At 47.4% G+C, this 18,523-nt stretch overlaps 1 protein-coding gene across 6 annotated transcripts in view; it reads left to right on the top strand.

Annotated features, from left to right (window-relative positions):
• The window catches only part of NUP188 (nucleoporin 188), a 45,321-nt gene that overhangs the window by 24,714 nt on the left and 2,084 nt on the right, over nt 1-18,523 (top strand). For 3 of the 6 annotated variants that reach the window (XM_081586847.1, XM_081586846.1, XM_081586848.1), the window contains exons 13-38: nt 631-696; nt 1,617-1,736; nt 2,482-2,608; nt 4,132-4,284; nt 4,472-4,598; nt 4,808-4,895; nt 4,991-5,067; nt 5,759-5,873; nt 7,216-7,336; nt 7,447-7,513; nt 8,181-8,309; nt 8,617-8,756; nt 9,604-9,710; nt 10,716-10,922; nt 11,039-11,208; nt 11,718-11,787; nt 12,181-12,248; nt 12,681-12,876; nt 14,527-14,604; nt 14,903-14,988; nt 15,191-15,336; nt 15,563-15,744; nt 16,664-16,864; nt 17,013-17,105; nt 17,492-17,650; nt 17,944-18,081. In XM_081586847.1, the coding sequence (XP_081442973.1) occupies nt 631-696; nt 1,617-1,736; nt 2,482-2,608; nt 4,132-4,284; nt 4,472-4,598; nt 4,808-4,895; nt 4,991-5,067; nt 5,759-5,873; nt 7,216-7,336; nt 7,447-7,513; nt 8,181-8,309; nt 8,617-8,756; nt 9,604-9,710; nt 10,716-10,922; nt 11,039-11,208; nt 11,718-11,787; nt 12,181-12,248; nt 12,681-12,876; nt 14,527-14,604; nt 14,903-14,988; nt 15,191-15,336; nt 15,563-15,744; nt 16,664-16,864; nt 17,013-17,105; nt 17,492-17,650; nt 17,944-18,081 (3,231 nt within the window). Of the gene's footprint in view, nt 1-630; nt 697-1,616; nt 1,737-2,481; nt 2,609-4,131; nt 4,285-4,471; nt 4,599-4,807; nt 4,896-4,990; nt 5,068-5,758; nt 5,874-7,215; nt 7,337-7,446; nt 7,514-8,180; nt 8,310-8,616; nt 8,757-9,603; nt 9,711-10,715; nt 10,923-11,038; nt 11,209-11,717; nt 11,788-11,954; nt 12,057-12,180; nt 12,249-12,680; nt 12,877-14,526; nt 14,605-14,902; nt 14,989-15,190; nt 15,337-15,562; nt 15,745-16,660; nt 16,865-17,012; nt 17,106-17,491; nt 17,651-17,943; nt 18,082-18,523 lie in introns of all 6 variants that reach the window. The other 3 variants (XM_081586844.1, XM_081586843.1, XM_081586845.1) reach the window with 3 other exon arrangements.

The raw sequence follows: 18,523 nt of genomic DNA, 5'->3' as shown, positions 1-18,523 counted from the left end.
CAAAACCTTTATCATATCTAGAAAAACGTATCTTCAGATAAGGTAGGACTCAAATTTCTAGATGTGAATGTCATTAAGTTTATCATAAGTTTGTATTAGGATCTGAATAAATTAGATCCATATATTATTGGTTGATATATATGTCAGATTTCTTTTAGTCTGTAGCTGTGCTGTTAATTATGGTAGCCAGAAACCACATCATCGTCTCCATCCATTAGTTCCCTAGAGCAGCATCCCAGACTTTTATGGCACCAGGGACCGCTTTTGTAAAAGATAATTTTTCCATGGACAGAGTGGATGGAGGGATGGTTCAGCTAAGCTGGGCCTAGTAGTACCTCACATTCACATGCATTGAAACGTTTGCAGTATGTTTCCCGGTACATGATCTCATTTAATCCTTAGGACAACATTGTGAAGCAGGTAATGTTTTCACCCGGTTAGAATTTGAAGTTCAGAAAGGTTAATTTGCTTTATATCTTACAGTTCCTTACTTTTTAATCCCAGAATTCTTTCTGACATGCTATATGAAGGTATTATTCATATTTTTATTTCAATAGAATGCAGCTAAAAAAAAAAAAAGACTGGTTAAACCAGGAAAAATAAGCCATTTTCGTCTTCCCTCCTCAACAGGATGTAATTGACACAGCATGTGAAGTCCTGGCAGACCCTTCTCTCCCAGAACTGTTCTGGGGAACAGTAAGTATGTCAGAGGGAGTCCTGCTATGGTGTTCTCTGTAGCAGAATTTGTTTTAGTTCTTATACTAAGCTTTTAAGTCTGTTTTCTCATGTAATCTATACAAAAATTGATAAATTAGATAATATCATCCAGTCTTTTGTGTGGGGAAATGTGATGCTCAGAGATGTGAAGTTACTTGCCCGAGCTAGTCACCACTGCTAGATAGGATCAAGATGTAGTTCTATCTGACATGAGTCCCTAGTCCACATTATTCACCGGTGTGTCCTCTCTCCTACCCACCAAGTCTTTTTTTCACATCCAGAGTCTCAGGCACCAGTAGTACTATAACACCTGAACATATCATTGGGTGATTGTAACTGTCTTAGAAATTTTCAGAGTACTGTTACAGGTTAGGGTAAGGATTCGGCTTTGGAGAGACCAGTTTCTCACTGGTATTTAGTCTTAGCATTGACAGCAGCCTCAAGCCTCAAGGCCCAGGTGATGAATAAATCTTGTTTTTCTTTGAACTATGGCCTGAATGATTTGCCTGTGTATTGTACCCTCTTTCTCCTGAGGTGGTGGGAAACAAAATGCAGATTAGGATGTGATGCTCATGTGTGGCGCTAACTGCTGACAGGCTGTGGGTGCTCTTCATATCAGTGGAAGCAGATCATGTACAGCTAAATAGTGTTTTCCTGTGGCGAGGATGCCTAGCAGAGGTCACTGGAGGCAGCAGTAGTCTCTTTTCAGGGTCTCACTCAGTCAGCTGTTGAAGCCTTTTTCACTGGATGTTTAACATAAAAGTTTTAAATTATTAGAGAAGTGCCGTCTACCTAAAGAAAAGGATTAATTTTACATTTTCTGATGGTTGCTGGGCAATTCAGAGATGTGTTAATTTCTGGATAATATGAAGGTCAGTGACTTCTCCCTTCTGCCATAGGAACCAACCTCTGGTCTTGGGATCATTCTGGACAGTGTATGTGGAATGTTTCCCCATCTCCTCTCCCCACTCCTGCAATTGCTTCGAGCTCTTGTATCAGGGAAGTCTACTGCTAAGAAGGTAGGTTGTTCAGTTAGATGCCTAAATAGAATGGGAGACGTTTTTTAGAAATCCTTTCTGCTTTTCACGTTGCAATTCCACTGCCTTGGCAAGAATTAGTCTGCAGTTGAATGAAAAATGCCAAAGATAGTTCCTCAGTGCTATAAAATTGTGGGAGTAAGACAAAATGTAAAGTTCCTTAATATCTAGTTTGAAGAGGATAATGGATATAAGAATTAAGTAATAAAGCTAGGTGGGCTTCCCTGGCGGCTCAGCAGTAAAGAATCTGCTTGCCAATGCAGGGGATAGGGTTTGATCCCTGCGTCACGAAGATCCCCTGGAGAAGAAAATGGCAACCCGCTCTAATATTCTTGCCTGGGAAATCCCATGGACAGAGGTGCCTGGTGGACTATAGTCCATGAGGTCGCAAGGAGTTGTACACGACCTAGTGACTAAATAAGAACCATAAAGCCAGGTGGTATGTAACTTATGTCATTTGAGTGGTCAAGACCATACTGTTCAGGAGAGACAGCTCTCTGTGGAGTGAGAGGGGCCTTGAGTTGGGTGTTAAAGAATAAGAAGGATTTAACTTCACAAGGAGTGCTGAGGCAAGTCTCAGACGAGTCCTAGGGATGGCTTTATAGGAAGTTTGAGAGTCAGTACATACACAGTCTGGCTAAAAGAGCAGAAAAGCAGATGGGAGGCCCCTTAAGTGTCCCTCAGTAAATGTGTAGCGCTTTCGTGTTTTTTTCCTATGTGTTGGCAGGTGTATAGTTTCTTGGATAAGATGTCTTTCTACAATGAATTCTATAAGCACAAGCCCCATGATGTGATCTCCCATGAAGATGGAACCCTTTGGCGGAGGCAAACACCCAAACTCCTTTACCCTCTAGGTGAGAGAGACAGACGACCCTGCTTCAGTAGCCTCTTCGACAGCGTCTGTGTTGATCTTACTGCCGTTTTAATATTTCATGGCAGGTGCCTTTAAAGTGGATCCTCTCCTCCACTGTGCTTGTTGATTTGCTGATAAATTACTGGTTTCTTACTGTTTTACATCATTTGATTGTTTCACTTCAAAAAATAATGCTTGTTCATTATAACAAGGGAAACAGTGCAGAGCTACATTTTGAACAGTTAATCTCTATTCAGACCTGTCTCCATCAGATAATTAATGTGAAGAGTTTGGTGTGTGTCCTTTTACACATTTCTGTATTCTCTCACAGATTCATTCTACAAATTGATTTTATTACATGTGGATCTGACTCATTCTTTTTAATAACTATATAATTATTCTTGATGTTCCATATTTTTTTATCTTTCACCTTTTAAAGGACATATAGGCTATGTCAGGTTTTTGCCACTAGAAACAATGCTTCTCTGGGGACATATACCTTTATATCCTGGTGCTTTTACTTTTTAGTATATACAATCCCTAAAGTGGGATTGTTGGGTAAAAGGGTGTATACAATAAAATTTTTAAATACATGTCCACTGACAAATGAAATGGATTTTCTAAAATGCAGTAAATATAGGTAAGACACCAAGTTTTCTTACAAGCCAAAATTTGGAATATTATTCAGCCTTAAAGAGAAAAGGAATTCTGACACATGCTAAATATAATGTGGGTGAACCTTGAACACATGATACTAAATGAAATAGGACAGTCCAGAAAGGATAAATACTGTATGATTCCATGCATATGAGGTACTTAGAGTAGTTAGATTTATGGTTTCAGAAAATAGAAGGGTGGTTGACAGGGGCTGGGGGCTGGGATAATGGAGATTACAGGTTAATGGGTACAGAATTGCAGATTTGCATGATGAAAACAGATCTTTGAGTTGATGGTAGTGAAGGTTGCATAACCATGTGAATGTACGTAATGCCACTGGCCCGACAACTTAGAAATGGTTAAAATGGTAAATTTTACGTATTTTTTTACCACAATTTGAGAAAAATGGTAGAAAATTTTTGAATGGATTGTGTCGAATTAAGTTGTAGAAAAACAGCAATTTCCTTTCCTGCTGGCAGCGTGTGAGAGTAACCTCTTAACAGTTGTAAGCTCTTGTATATTCCACGTGCTCAAGGAATAAAATGTGGAAGGCACAGCCTTACTCTTCTAGTCTCTGCATCCTTAGTGACTTACCCGGTGACCTGGGCACCTTCTGTCCTCCAAGGTGGTCTTCCTATAGTCATTGTGTGAGTGGAGAACTGCACTCTGCACGCGATTGTTTTTCAGACACACGGAAAGACTCACTTCCCCTATGACAGTTGAGACTTTTTGTTTTTGTTCCTTTTTAATGCAAAGAGCTATAACAGTAGTGGGTACTAGGAAGAGAGTCTGTACATCTCTGTGATTAGATATTGCTGTCATAGGAGTCTTCTCTTCGTATTAGACTAATTTCTCTTTCTTCTTTAGGGGGTCAGACCAACCTTCGCATACCTCAAGGCACTGTGGGGCAAGTGATGCTAGACGATAGGGCCTACCTGGTGCGCTGGGAATACTCGTATAGCAGTTGGACCCTCTTCACCTGTGAGATTGAAATGCTGCTGCATGTCGTTTCCACTGCAGGTGAGCTCGGCTCAGAGAGTGATCACTATGGGAAGAAAAATGGACATGGTTAGAGGATTCGGAAGACAGAGTTTCAAGATAAGATTCAGAACCATCCAGATTGTGATTAGCATCATTTATCTGGGTCTCAGAGACTATTCAGTGATCTTAAAGGAGTTTTCATTGAGATCACAACTTTTTCCCTCAGATGTGATTCAGCACTGCCAGCGGGTCAAACCCATCATTGACCTGGTCCATAAGGTCATCAGTACAGACCTGTCGATAGCAGACTGCCTCCTGCCCATCACGTCCCGCATCTACATGCTGCTGCAACGGTCAGTATCTGGTCCCTCCCACTGGGTCAGAGGCTGCGTGCAGCCCACGGTGGGAAGCCCTGGTGTGATATCTGTCCATAGCAGAGGGATTTCCTGTTTTCATTCCCTGCTGCCGGGAGGGACCTGGGGAGAGAGGACTAGAAAATATTTGTGATGTAACAAGTCACTTTATTCATTTTACTGAGTACAGTGCACTGTTCTCCAACCAGGTTAACGACAGTGATCTCCCCACCTGTAGATGTCATTGCTTCTTGCGTCAATTGCTTGACCGTTTTGGCTGCCCGGAACCCAGCAAAGGTGAGACACAGTCTTTCTGACAACCAAAAAATGTCATGCATGGCATATACCTGAAGACACACCATAAACACTCGACTCTTCTTTTCCCTCCCCAGGTCTGGACTGATCTTCTTCACACAGGCTTCTTGCCTTTTGTGGCCCACCAGGTCTCCAACATGAGTCAGATGATCAGGTGAGCCAGGTCTTGGGGTAGAGTGTATTCCTGGGGAGTGTCACTTACATTTCAGATCTCAGCTAGCTTCATTAGTTTTAAAGGTGCTTCTCTGTGCCTGTGCATTCTGCTGCTTGCCTTTTCAGTCCTCTCACGAGAAATGAGTCAGGATGAGGCGAAGGAGGTGATGGGACTTGGGGCACAGTGGCTCTTTCCTTAGGCGAGCACTGATGGCTCAGTCTTTAAAGCTGAGGGAGAGAGATATTTCTCATCCAGCAGCAACCACCTTAGGTATGTGGAAATTAACTTTCTAGTCTAGAGAATCCAGGGGTGTCTGGATCCAGAGGCTCAACTTCCCCTTTTTAAGCCGAGGTCACTCTGTGCTTTCTGTTTCATGGCCACTTGAGCTTACTAATGGACCAGTGATTAATACACCGGCTCCATCTTACTGCCTGAGCATTCTCTCCTTGCTCTCTCTTGCTTATAAGACAAACATGCTTGCTTCACGTTTATTTGATTTTTCACTTTTGAGGTTGTATATCAGTAAAGTCCTTAATGCTTCCCCTTGTTAATAAGTAGCCTAGATTTGATTAATTCCTTTGCAGAGCTTTTCCATTTTATGCCCAAGTCATCTAGACAATAACAGGAATCATTACAGTTTATTGAAAGCGTCCTATCATTTTTTCCCCTTTGTCCCTCTGTTTTTTCCCAGTGCTGAGGGGATGAATGCTGGTGGGTACGGAAACCTCTTGATGAATAGTGAACAGCCCCAGGGCGAGTATGGGGTCACTATTGCCTTTCTGCGCTTGATCACCACTCTTGTCAAGGTAAAATCGCATCAGATAGAAGCATCTGATATCGTTTTCCTATGTCCCGCTACTGTAGTCATTTGTTTGCAAGTGTAACGATTGTCCTGACGTTACAGTGATAGCAGTCTCTGTGTCCTGACTATTGTGCCTGACTTTATAGTAGATGCTTCATCTTTGTTAACTGATTTGATACTCAGAGTCCATACAGCATAATGCAGTGACTTCATAAAGTTATTTCTGACAAAGCCCAGGATAATATGTACACATTTCATCATGTCCCAGTATACACATCGTATGTTTATTTCTAAAGTGGGGTTGGGGCTTCCCTCAAAGCTCAGTCAGTAAAGAATCTGCTTGTGATGCAGAAGACCCAGGTTCGATCCCTGGGTCAGGAAGATCCCCTGTAGAAGTGAACGGCAACCCACTCCAGGATTCTTGCCTGGAGAATCCCATGGACAGAGGAGCCTGGCGGGCTAGTCTATGGGGTCGCACGAGTCGGACACGACTGAGCGACTAAGCGCACAAAGTGGAGACGCACAGTGTGGTACAACGTGTGCTGTGCACAGTGCATTCTGACGTTTTCTGACAAGCTGGTCTCACAATCCAGTAACGAATCTCAGCTCTGGTTAAAAAATACTTGTGCAGCATGGATTTGGGGGTCAACATTAGGTTTACCTTTCAGGTTGGCCACTTACTAGGTGTTTGGACGAGTATTGTATTTCTTAGCACCTCTCTGAACTGCGATGATAAATGATCTCTACCTCATAGAGTTGTTGAGAGGGCCCCACATGAAGAACGCTCAGCACACTTGCTGCCCGCAAGAATCAGTCAATGAACACTAAATATAAACGGTTCTGTGTAGAGACAGGGAAGTAGATATGTTTATATAAAGAAGTCTCACTTTTAAGATAAGGAAGCTGATGGTAACAAGTAATATTAGAACAAAGAATTTTGAGTGTCAGGTCTCCTTTCTGATATTTGAGTGATGGGATAGAGTTTAGAGGGTGGTTGGTGATCATGACGGTGAACCTGGATTTTTCCATTGTCAACAGTCCTGTATCCTCTGTGTTTAAGATGGACCTCTCTTCTGCTCAGGTTTAGCCTTCATCTTTCTCTTTCTTGTGGGTGCCTTTTGTGATATTGTCACATTGTCTTTTTAGTCCCTTTCTCTATTCTAGGGAAACCTATGACTTGGATTCAGTTGAACTAGAGTATTCTGATGTTTCTTTTTTTTTTTCTCCCACTGATAGCCAAGGTTTGCCCAGATTTCTTTTGGATCTGTGATCTTAGAGTTAAATCTCTAGTGATAAAGTGACTTATCCTTAAGTAGCATATGCCCTCACGGCAAGGTTTCTTGTAGGGGCAGCTTGGTAGTACCCAGAGCCAAGGGCTGGTGCCCTGTGTCATGTTTGTGCTGAAGGAGATGCTGCCAAGTTACCACAAGTGGCGCTACAACTCCCATGGTGTGAGAGAACAGATTGGTAAGGAGAGCGTGGGCAGCAAAGATGGGAGGCTCCCTGGACACCTTCTTTCTTGGGATAAGGGTCATCACACGAGGTCACATCACTACTGTGTCTTTTCTGGAGTCCAGGTTGCCTGATCCTGGAGCTGATTCATTCAATACTGAACCTGTGCCATGAGACAGACCTGCACAGCAGGTAGGAGGGGGGAGATTGCTAGCACTTGGTACTTTGAGACGCTGCCACTCTGCAAGGGAAGACTCGGGCTTCTGCTGTGCACAGCTGGCTCGTTCTTCCAGAGAACTCAGCTTGGTTGGGCCCAGAGCTCAGTGCTCTTGGGGTTCTTTTTTGCCTTTCACCAGCCTGTTTCTCCTTTATCCCTTTGAAGAGAGAAGAGCAAAGGAGTGGAAACAAGGTTGTTCCCAGTGAAATTATATGCACGCTTTTTATGATCTTTACAAAAGCTGTGTATGTTCATAGAGAAATAGGGCAAGATGCCCTTCATAAACCTATTTCCCAGAGATGGCTATTAACAAGTTAACATGTATCTTCTAGGTTTTTTTTCCTTTGTTTGTACTTACTCTTCTGTAATTTTATTTCCATGCCACTACATACAGATCTGTCTTGTTTTAGTGGTTCCATGCATTCCACTCTATGGATTAATTGTGATTCGTTTCAGTAGGCATTTTCATTAATTGACGGATATTTAGATAGATTCTCAGTGTCTGTTTAAGGAAAGGAATCAGAATGGTAGAGAGCTGATTTGTATCACTGATGTCCAATTGGTTAGATTTGGACAATACCCTTTACTTCCAGTAATAAATTTGGTGGCTCCCCGGTAACTCGGAATGTGTCTGTCTTCCAGTCATACCCCCAGCCTGCAGTCTCTTTGCATCTGCAGCCTGGCCTACACGGAAGCAGGACAGACAGTAATCAACATCATGGGCATCGGTGTGGACACCATCGACATGGTCATGGCTGCTCAGCCCCGCAGGTAGGCCTTCTTCTCCACCTTCCCCCATGTATCTTTATCGTGCCTGCATGTTGTAAGAACTGGAGTGTAAGAAAGACAACCTTATTCTTCCTAGGATGTAGCCTTTGTATAACCTACTAGCTGCTGTGTAGGCTGGCACATAGCAAAGGGAGTTGATTGCGCCTCCTCTCTCATAGTTTGGACTGGGGCCTCTAAAAGAAGCTGTTGAACTCTGGGGTTGTTGTTGGAATCTAATTCATGAGAGCACATGTGTTGCAAATGAAGTCATGTTGTCTGAATCAACTTTGGTTTCCATTTGGCACCCTAGCGATGGGGCAGAGGGCCAGGGCCAGGGCCAGCTGCTGATCAAGACAGTGAAACTGGCATTCTCCGTCACCAACAATGTCATTCGACTGAAACCGCCTTCTAATGTGGTATCCCCTCTGGAACAGGCTCTTACACAGCATGGTATGTATTTTCTTCTAATCAGCAGCATTTCTGCCCATAAGTACATACTGCAGGCTGTGTTTTAGAGGTCAACAGTATTTTCTGATGAACTCTTTGAGGAAATTTGATAATGATTGCCAGTTGGACTTAGAAATAAGACTGTATCATACTTCATGTCTGCCTCCTAGTGGTGATAGAATAATAGTAAAGAATACATGTTCAGGTTAAAATTCTGGCTCCAGCCAGCTTTGACCTTGGGCACCTTATTTTAACAACTGTGCCTCAGATTTCTCATTTATAAAATGGGGATAGTCGCAATATCTACCTTGTAAGATCATAGTGAACATTCAATTGCTACCTGTAAAACCTGATACCTAGTTAGCGTTGACTGTTATTACTCTCTGGAATCTAATTCATGAGAGCACATGTGTTGCGAATGAAGTCATGTTTAAACTACTCATTTAATCTCTTTGGGACCCAGTTTCCTCATTTTCAAGTAGGCATTTGGACAACATCTATGACCTTTTTCTAGGTATATCATTTTGGGATTTTTATGATTTTTTGCATTTAGTGCCATGTTATATATAATGTGATGTCTTTTTCCTAACCTGTTTGTTAAAAGACTATTTTCTTAAAAATGTGTCTAATGCTGCTCTTAATGTATTGGATTGAGCTATTTACCCCCAATCCTGCCTGTCCCCTGGGCTACTGAAGAAAGAGAATGATAGGGCCACCTGCATCCGCTTGGGCCCTCCAAGTACTCGAGAGTAAATTCCTTCATGTATGTGAGCTTTCTGAACAGAAACCTCTCCTGAGAGCTTGAATTAGGCATACTTTGGTGTCTGAACTGTTTCTTGCACTTCCTCAGGTGCCCATGGGAACAACCTTATTGCTGTTCTTGCCAAATACATCTACCACAAACACGACCCAGCTCTGCCTCGTCTTGCCATCCAGCTGCTAAAACGTCTGGCCACGGTAGGATCCCACCTAACAAGTCAAAGCCCCAGAAAACTGACTTTGTGCTTGAGAACAGTCTTTCTCCTAAGAGATGTAACTGACTTGGACTTTTAAAGTGATGTAGCCATAGAAACACACTCACTCACACACACTTTTTTTTTTCCTGGTTATAAAAGACACACATACTCATTTTAAAATACTTACTTAAATGTTACAGATAAACTTTTACAGAAAATTAAGGTCTCCTCTATTATCTCCTCATTCTAAGAATTCCTGTAAGCAGATTGGTACGCATTGCTCCAGGTTTCTTTTTATCCATGCTTATGTATTAAAGGATGTTTAGTGTGAGCTTTTGTTCTTTTCAAAAGCAAAATTCCACGATACGTACTGCTTTGTGACTAGCTTTCTTCCCTTAACACCATATCCTACAGCCTTGCCATGTAGGCACATTGGGATCTACCTCATTCTCTAATGCTTGTGTGGCATGCCATAGCATGGATGGGTCCTAATTTATTTAGGCTATTTTCTGTCTTACTGTTAAATAGTGCTGTAGTGAACATTCCTATTCACAGAACTCTGTAAACTTTTGTTTACAATTCCTAAAAATTAGTTAGATATTAACGAACATTTAAATTTTTAGTATTTTGAAATTAGCCTCCAGAAAGGATGTAAGAGTTTATCCTCCTAAAATCTAAGTCTCATATCCTTGCCACAGTGACTTCATCAGTTTTTTAAATCTGTGCTAACCTAATGGGCAAATCAGTGTTATCTGTTTTTAAAAACTTTACATTTATTTAACCGTGAGAGAGGTTATGCATCTTTTTATGTTGATTAGTATTTTCTCTGGCAATCATGGGGCATCTTTTGCTGTAGTTTGGTGTGATGTCCCTTTTGGCCCAGACCTGTCCATCTGGATGTTTCCCTCTCTGGCATTTTCCAAGAGTTCTTCAGCACCTTTCTGCAGATGCCTGTTGCGATTTTTCTGGAGGTGGAGGTCTACCTGTGTGTCCCGGTCTCCCTCAGGTGGCCCCCATGTCAGTGTATGCCTGCCTGGGCAGTGATGCGGCTGCCATCCGAGATGCCTTCCTAACCCGACTGCAGAGCAAGATTGAGGATATGCGCATCAAAGTCATGATTCTGGAATTCCTCACGGTTGCCGTAGAGACGCAGCCAGGCCTCATTGAACTATTTCTGAATCTGGAGGTGAAGGATGGCAGCGATGGCTCCAAGGTGAGCCTGCACCTGGGATGAAGCTGGGAGATGGCCCCTGGGAGGTGGGTGCTGGACGCTACGGGTCCGGCTGTAGGCGGAAGCTGTGGGCCTGAGCTGTCACTGCCCCTCTGCAGGAATTCAGCCTTGGGGTGTGGAGCTGTCTCCACGCGGTGCTGGAGCTGATCGGATCCCAGCAGCAGGACCGCTACTGGTGTCCCCCACTGCTGCACCGGGCGGCCATCGCCTTTTTGCACGCCCTGTGGCAGGACCGGCGGGACAGTGCCATGCTGGTCCTGAGAACCAAGTGAGTCTGACTCCAGAAATTACTTAGTTTCCTGAGTACGTGTCCTTGTCTGTAAGATGAGGGAGCAATCGTTCTGAGAGGTTTGTTGTGACAGATCGTGCTTAAAAGTGCTTCGTGCTTGGGTCAGTGTGTGGGAGTTACTCTCTTTTTAAAGCTGCCCCAGCAGGTGCCATCTTTACTCTGAGGTGTTTACTTTAGAGTTCCCACCTTTCAAGCTCCTGCCTTCTGCCAACCCCCGAAACCACTGTTCACAAGAAACAGCAGAGTCAGATGAGGGTGGCTTGCTCGAGCCATTGAACTGAATGGAACACACTTTATTCTGGGTCCCTGTTTTCTCCATGGAACCCCTTTCTGTTTATGTATTATAATAGAAACAGGTGACCTATGCAGCAGATGTTAGGGTTGGAACTGAGAAAATGTGGAAAGGTGACCACCAAGGGGAGGTGGAAAGAGGAGAAAAAGGACTGTATGAGAGAAGGTGTGATTTCTGACATTTATTTTCTTTTCAGACCCAAGTTTTGGGAAAATCTAACGAGTCCACTATTTGGTACGCTTTCTCCTCCCTCGGAAACATCCGAGGTGAGTGGTGAACGGAGGGACAATGGCGGAGAGGCCCTGGGAGTGAAGGCTGGGCTGAGTGAGACTGGGCTGTGGAAAATGTCTACCCCCACTTGACTAAACGACCAGCACGTTTTCTTCACCTGAAACTTCTTTCTCAGAGAAGCATTTGTCTCCTCTCCTTTGAGGTCTTGCTTTGGGAAGGAGGGTGGCATGCCCTGCTCTGTTGCTGGCTCTGTGGTCCCCACTCGCTTGGAGACACGGTGGACCTGACGCTTCTGCTCTTGCAAGTTAGATGCCCACTCACTAGGGAACGTGCTTTCTTGGTTGCTAGTGCCACTCCCTGCTCTGTCCCATGTGGGAGGGAAGGGCCCTAGGGGAGAGGTTCTCACGGCTCTGCTCTCCCCTCCACAGCCCAGCATCCTGGAAACCTGTGCCCTAATCATGAAGATAATTTGCTTGGAGATATACTATGTAGTTAAGTGAGTCCTTTGCCCTTTTGAGACTTTAATCAGAGGTTTGTGGCGGGGGGACCTATGGAGTGTACTGCTAAGGGCGTGGCTACCTGAGCCCAGGCGAAGGAGAGAGCTGGTTTGGAGCCATTTCTGGAGGGCCACCGATCCGTGTCCCTGGCCAGTCCATTGATGGCATTTATGATTGTCAGAAAGAGTGATTGTGAAGCAAACTCCTTGTGCTCGGGATTTTATGGAGAAGGAACCCTGGAAAAGGCCTCAGCCTAACCCATTATGTTGAGCAAGAAGTGTGAGCCCCACACATTGGAGCTGATCCGGAGCCGTCTGCCTTTAAGCCCATGTGAGGTTGCTTTCTCTGCCTCAACAAGGGTCAGTGCCCGTCACACTCCCATCTGCTTTTCAGACCTAACCATAGGTTTTGTTTTTCTTCTGACACCCTAGGGGCTCATTAGACCAGTCATTAAAAGATACACTCAAGAAATTTTCCAGCGAGAAGCGCTTTGCCTACTGGTCGGGGTATGTCAAGTCCTTGGCAGTTCATATGGCCGACACAGAGGGCAGCAGCTGCACCTCCCTGGTAGAGTATCAGATGCTGGTCTCCGCCTGGAGGATGTTTCTCATCATTGCCACCAGTCACGTAAGAACCTCCTGGGGCGAGTTTTGGCTTTGGTATCCTAGCAACGATATGCTGGGGTGCTTAGCAGATACAGCCCCTTGGGCTAAAGAATGATAAGGGTTTTTCTCCGAGAGCTAAAATGTAATAGGTTCTGTGCCAAATGTGGGGTGCTTGAATGCTTTTTGGCCAGCAAGGGGCCCTTAAGGAAAGTGCAGAGAAGGCATTATTTAAATCCCTTCAGCTGTTCATAAAAGCCTCCCGTAGCTGCCTTTGCGGACCTAGCTAGGTCTTGGGGACCCCTTCTGTCTTCCACCTCTCATACACATGGATAATTGCCTCACTCTGTGTGCCCTGGGGACGCTAGGTAAATATATTTGTTGACTGGTCAGCAGGAGGCTGTAATGGCTGCAGCAACACCCTCTAGAGAACAGTGGTTTTCATTGGCTCTAGAAACTGCATTCCCTGGTGTTCTTAGAAAAAGAACAGAGGCCGTTGTCTCTGCAGTGTGTCTACAGAGCATGTAGACACACTGCAGAGGTTTTTAGCGAGTTGATGTTTGGGAAGAATTTGCATTTTTCCTTGGCTTTTCTTTTGTGTGTGCTTTGACAACATCTTGCTGTATAGTAAGGACTTGATATTGACGCGTTTTGCCCTAGGGAATCCAAATGAGTATCTTCACTTTATAACTTCAGCTTAACAGATACCCTTTGTTCCAGGCACACTCTTACATCTTCCATGACTTGTTCCCTAGTGCCTGACTGTCCACAGCTTTGGAGGTGGGCTGTGACATGGTGGTTTTGGACCCCTGGTATACACCAAAAGGCTCAGTTGTCTCTGGAGAATTTATGTGTCACCTTTTAGGTCCGAACAGGCAGCAGTTCTTAATTGCAGCTCTGAAAATCCCACTAACATCTTTTCCCCTAGGAAACCGATTTTGGTTTTGTCCAGGATATTGATCACTTTTTCATCCATTTAATAGATATTAATGGACTGCTTACTGTATGCTAGGCACTGGAATACAGCAGTGAATAAGGCAGATAATGGTCTTTGATCTCACGTAGGGTGGCCCATGAGAGAGGCATATTGTAAACAAGTTTACAAAGGAATATAGTTCGGGATTGTGATATTTCATGTTGAAGGAAATAACTCGGATGCTATGGTAGGGAATGCTAAAGGAGGGTGGGAGTAGTCAGGAGGCCCTCTAAGGAGGTACTATTCACACTGAGGCCCGAGTGTGCGAGGAGCCATCTAGATGATGCTCTGGGCAGTCAGAGTCACAGGTACAGAGGCCCAGAAGTGGGAAGAGCTCAGCCTTTTCACGGAGGAGGAAGGGGGCCAGTAGGGTTGAAGTCGATTGAGCTCGGTAGGGATGATACCAAAATCAGGTGGACCAGATCCTCGGGGGTGCCCAGGCCTCGTGGAGGAGTTGATGTTTCCAGAAGGGTTGCACTGGGAAGCCTCAAAGGTCTGAGCAGAGGAAGGATGTTGTTGGGGAGGAGATGAACCTGGGCTTCTTGGTTCTGACCATGGCTAAGGAGGACCTGGAAACATCAGGGCCCTTGAGTCTCATTTTAACCAAGGAGACAGTGGCCTGACAGAGGACCCTGTCTGTCTTGGCTTCTGAAGTCTGGGAGGTTTTCCTTCTGACATTTCCTTCCTGTCCCTTTGCAGGCAGAGATAACGCACCTGACGGACTCTGCAGTGCGTCGCCAGCTCTTTCTTGACGTGCTCGAGGGGACCAAGGCGTTAGTAAGTGTGTCTGGGAGAGTTCCCGTTCCTCCCAGGGAGATGGCCTCTGCAGTCAAATAGCAGCTCCTAAGCCTGTAGCCGCTTACAGTGAGTGGTCAGATCACTCAGGCAGCCTGAGGCTGTAGTGCCAGGTGGAGGTCTGCTATTGCCGGGCCAGCCCCTGGCCTCTTCCCTGTGCCCACCCCCGTGAGCTCGCTGCCGGGAGAGAGAGGCTTGGGGCTGCAGGAGCCTGTGTACAGTGCTCCCAGCTTCCCGGGGTGTCAGCCCACAGGAAGCTGACTGTGCTGTCTCCCCTCAGCTCCTTGTCCCCGCCTCCGTGAACTGCCTCCGCCTCGGCTCCATGATGTGCACCCTGCTGCTTATTCTCCTCCGGCAGTGGAAGAGGTGAGCCTGGCCAGGAGGGGCAGCCTCTTCCACCCTCCTCACTGGCCCCACCTTGGGTTTGGGGACTGAAGCAGACCTCTGGTGAGAGGCTGCTGCCCCACAGGCATCCTGAGGGCAGCGTGTGTGGGCCTTTCTGTGAGGCCATGTGTGGCCTTTCTGTGAAGTGTGTTCCACCGCCCTCTCCACTCTGCACTGTGTCTAGAGAGTTAGGTTCTGTGGATGAAATCCTCGGGCCCCTGACGGAGATCCTGGAGGGAGTGCTGCAGGCAGACCAGCAGCTCATGGAGAAGACCAAGGCCAAGGTGTTCTCGGCGTTCATCACGGTGCTGCAGATGAAGGAGATGAGAGGTGAGGGGCGGGAAGGAGTGAGGGGCAAGACTTCTTCCACGTCAGAGCTGGGGTTGTTCCTCTGAAGCTTGTGTTTTCAGGCTGGGACTCTCGTCTTCAGGAAAACTTTATCTCCTCCCCTCCCGCTGGCTGACGCACTTCCTGTTAGCACCCTACGCTTGTAGCCGCCTGCCTGAGACAGACACGTTGGGTAGCATGACAGAGTCCCTTCCTGTATCCTTGGCAGTGAATGACATCCCCCAGTACTCCCAGCTGGTGCTGAACGTTTGCGAGACCCTTCAGGAAGAGGTGATCGCACTTTTCGACCAGACCCGCCACAGCCTGGCGGCGGGCAGTGCCACCGAGGACAAGGACAGCATGGAGACTGATGACTGCTCCCGGCTCCGGCATAAGGACCAGCGGGACGGGGTGAGGGGGGCGCCCTGGGAATCGGTGTGTCCTTCCCACTCGCATCCCCAGTTGTGCACTGCTGCCTGCTCTGGGCCAGGCCCAGAGGTGATGAGTGACCAAGACAGTCACAGCCTGATAGGGAAAGTTAATAAACCAGATTGTGCAGAGATGTGTCAGAATTCCATCGTGGCAAGTGTTGTAGGGGTGAAACACAGGGAGAGAGTGCCCCGTGGGGTTCTCACCTCATCTAGGGATTCGGAGAGAAAGCACCCTTTCAGCAGTGACTTGGGCATTGGTAGTGCTGGCAGGCCGCGGGAGCAGGGGGAGTTGAGTGGTGAGAACCGCATGTGCTGAGCTGTGGGTGAGTCACGTGGTGTGAGCCAGGGTCAAGTGAGGCCTGGAGAGCAGCGGCTGATTGACCAGCAGCCTTGTCGGGGTCTTTATTCTGGGTGCTAAGTGAAACAGGAAACCATTTAAGGATTTTAAGTAAGGGAGAAAAATGATGAGATTTGTATGTTAGAAAGCCTCCTGGATGTATTCGTAGCATAGAACAGTGTTTTTCAAACTGTGGGTCAGGACCTATTTATGGATCTTGGGCTCATTTGGTTATAACCAGCATTTTCTAAACGAAGTAGAATAAAATGTAGAAGAAAATACCAGCTTGCTTTGCAGAGGATAAGGGTAGGTACTCTTTAATGAAAACATGTAAGTATGCGTATACTGCAGCGCAGTATGGGTTACTCTAGGTGGCTCATGGCCATTAAGTGTGAAAAGCCACTGGTCTGGAGAGAAGGAGGGGCCATTTAGGAGGTGAGAGCGATCGTGCAGTTAGAGGGGAGCTCACTTTGACCCCACGTGGCGTGGGTGACCTGTTCCTCTCCTCCTCCCCCGGTACCGCCTCCTTTCCTCTCACCATCTCTGCCCCTGGGCCCAGCAGGTGTGTGTCCTGGGCCTGCATCTGGCCAAGGAACTGTGTGAGGTGGATGAGGACGGGGACTCGTGGCTGCAGGTGACCCGCCGGCTCCCCATCCTGCCGACCCTCTTCACTACCCTGGAGGTGAGCCTCCGCGTGAAGCAGAACTTGCACTTCACTGAGGCGGCGCTGCACCTGCTCCTCACCCTGGCCCGCACCCAGCAGGTAGGCGGCAGGCAGAGGGGTTGGCTGGGCTTGTGCTGGTGGGTGCTGACGCTGCCTGGGGCTCTCCCAGCCTGAGACCTCCCACCCCGTCCTGGGGTGGGTGGCTGCAGTGACAGCGTCCGTTTCATCCTGCATCTTTCCCTCGCAGGGAGCCACGGCCGTGGCCGGAGCTGGCATCACCCAGAGCATTTGTTTGCCTCTCCTGAGCGTGTACCAACTCAGCACCAACGGGACAGTACAGGTGAGTGTCAGGGGCCTGCCCCGCCTCCCCAGGCCCCTTGGTGCTGTCACTGGGCCTGGAAGTTGCTTTCTTGAGAGGCCTAATTAAGGCACCGAGAGTACAGAAGCTTCCCCACCCCTGCACTGACTGCTAGCAAGAGAAGCTCACGCAGCTAGTTAGTGCCCAGCCTGAACCTGGAGCCTCGGCTTCTCGTATCTCCGTCTGGTGCTCTTTCCGCGTAACGCCTGACCTCGGACCCCCTCTCACCCTGCTGGCGCCCCTTCCAGGGGCTTTTCTCCTCGAAGGAGCCAGACTTCCTTAGCTGCTGGGTTGCAGGGAGGCCCCAAGGTCCCTATCAGTTGGTTCCTGGGCCCATGTCGTGATCCTGTCTGCTGTTTGTGTCTCAGACACCCGGCACCTCTCGGAAGTCCCTGGATGCCCCCTCTTGGCCCGGCGTCTACCGTCTCTCCATGTCCTTGATGGAGCGGCTCCTCAAAACCCTCCGCTACAACTTCCTGACTGAGGCCCTGGACTTCGTGGGGGTTCACCAGGAGCGGACCTTACAGGTGAGGAGCTGCTGGCATCTTTGGGGTCAGGACTTGGGGTTCAAGGGCGTCTGGGCTCTTCAGGACTGAGTGTGGGTGCTCCCACTTCTGAGGTGCCGTGAGGACTGCTGGGCTGACAGGCCCCACGGAGGAAGGGGAACGGTCTGGGATCAGCTCAGACAGAAGCCTCTTCATCCAGCCACCTGTCATGCTGTCGCCTCAGCGTTTGTGGGCCCAGCACTCCCCTTCCTGCGGGAGGGCCGGAGCAGACACGGCAGGGCTGAGTCACTCTACCCTTCCCTGTGCCCCCCCAGTGCCTCAACGCGGTGAGGACGGTGCAGAGTCTGGCGTGCCTGGAGGAGGCGGACCACACCGTGGGCTTCCTCCTGCAGCTCTCCAGCTTCAGGAAGGAGTGGCACTTCCACCTGCCTCAGCTCATGCGGGATGTCCAGGTGGGGCCTGAGACCAGCTTTTTGGAGGATCTGGGGAGAGGTTCAGGGAGAACGGGGCAGGGCGTAAAGGGCAGGCTAGTTCCTGGAATGTGGCTGTTTTCTTTGGTGGCACAGGTTTGGGTTCACCTTGCTTCCTCTGCAGCGACGTTTTGCCTCCATAGCAAAGGGCAGCCTTACAGGGTGAGAACCTGGGCTCTGTGGCGTAGACCCTGGTTCACATCCCTTAGTGCAGGACTGAAACTAGGGACCAGCTGGAGGAGCAGGCAGGGAAGGAACACAGGCTCTGGAGTCAGGCCTGTGGTTGTGTGACCTTGGCCAGGTCACTTTTTCTCTCTTTCATCTCACCCTTTTCTCCTTCTATAAGAGGGGAAAACTGTCCCCATCTTATTTATTTACTTAGGACTTTATAGCATGCTTGCTATCTAGCTGGGTCTTGGAAACC

This window comes from Giraffa tippelskirchi, chromosome 4 (assembly GCF_054371585.1).
Source record: "Giraffa tippelskirchi isolate mGirTip1 chromosome 4, T2T-mGirTip1v1.2.pri, whole genome shotgun sequence".
Classification (NCBI taxonomy): Eukaryota; Metazoa; Chordata; class Mammalia; order Artiodactyla; family Giraffidae; genus Giraffa; species Giraffa tippelskirchi.
Note: the sequence above shows the minus strand (reverse complement) of the source record. Positions and strands in the feature narration are given on the sequence as shown.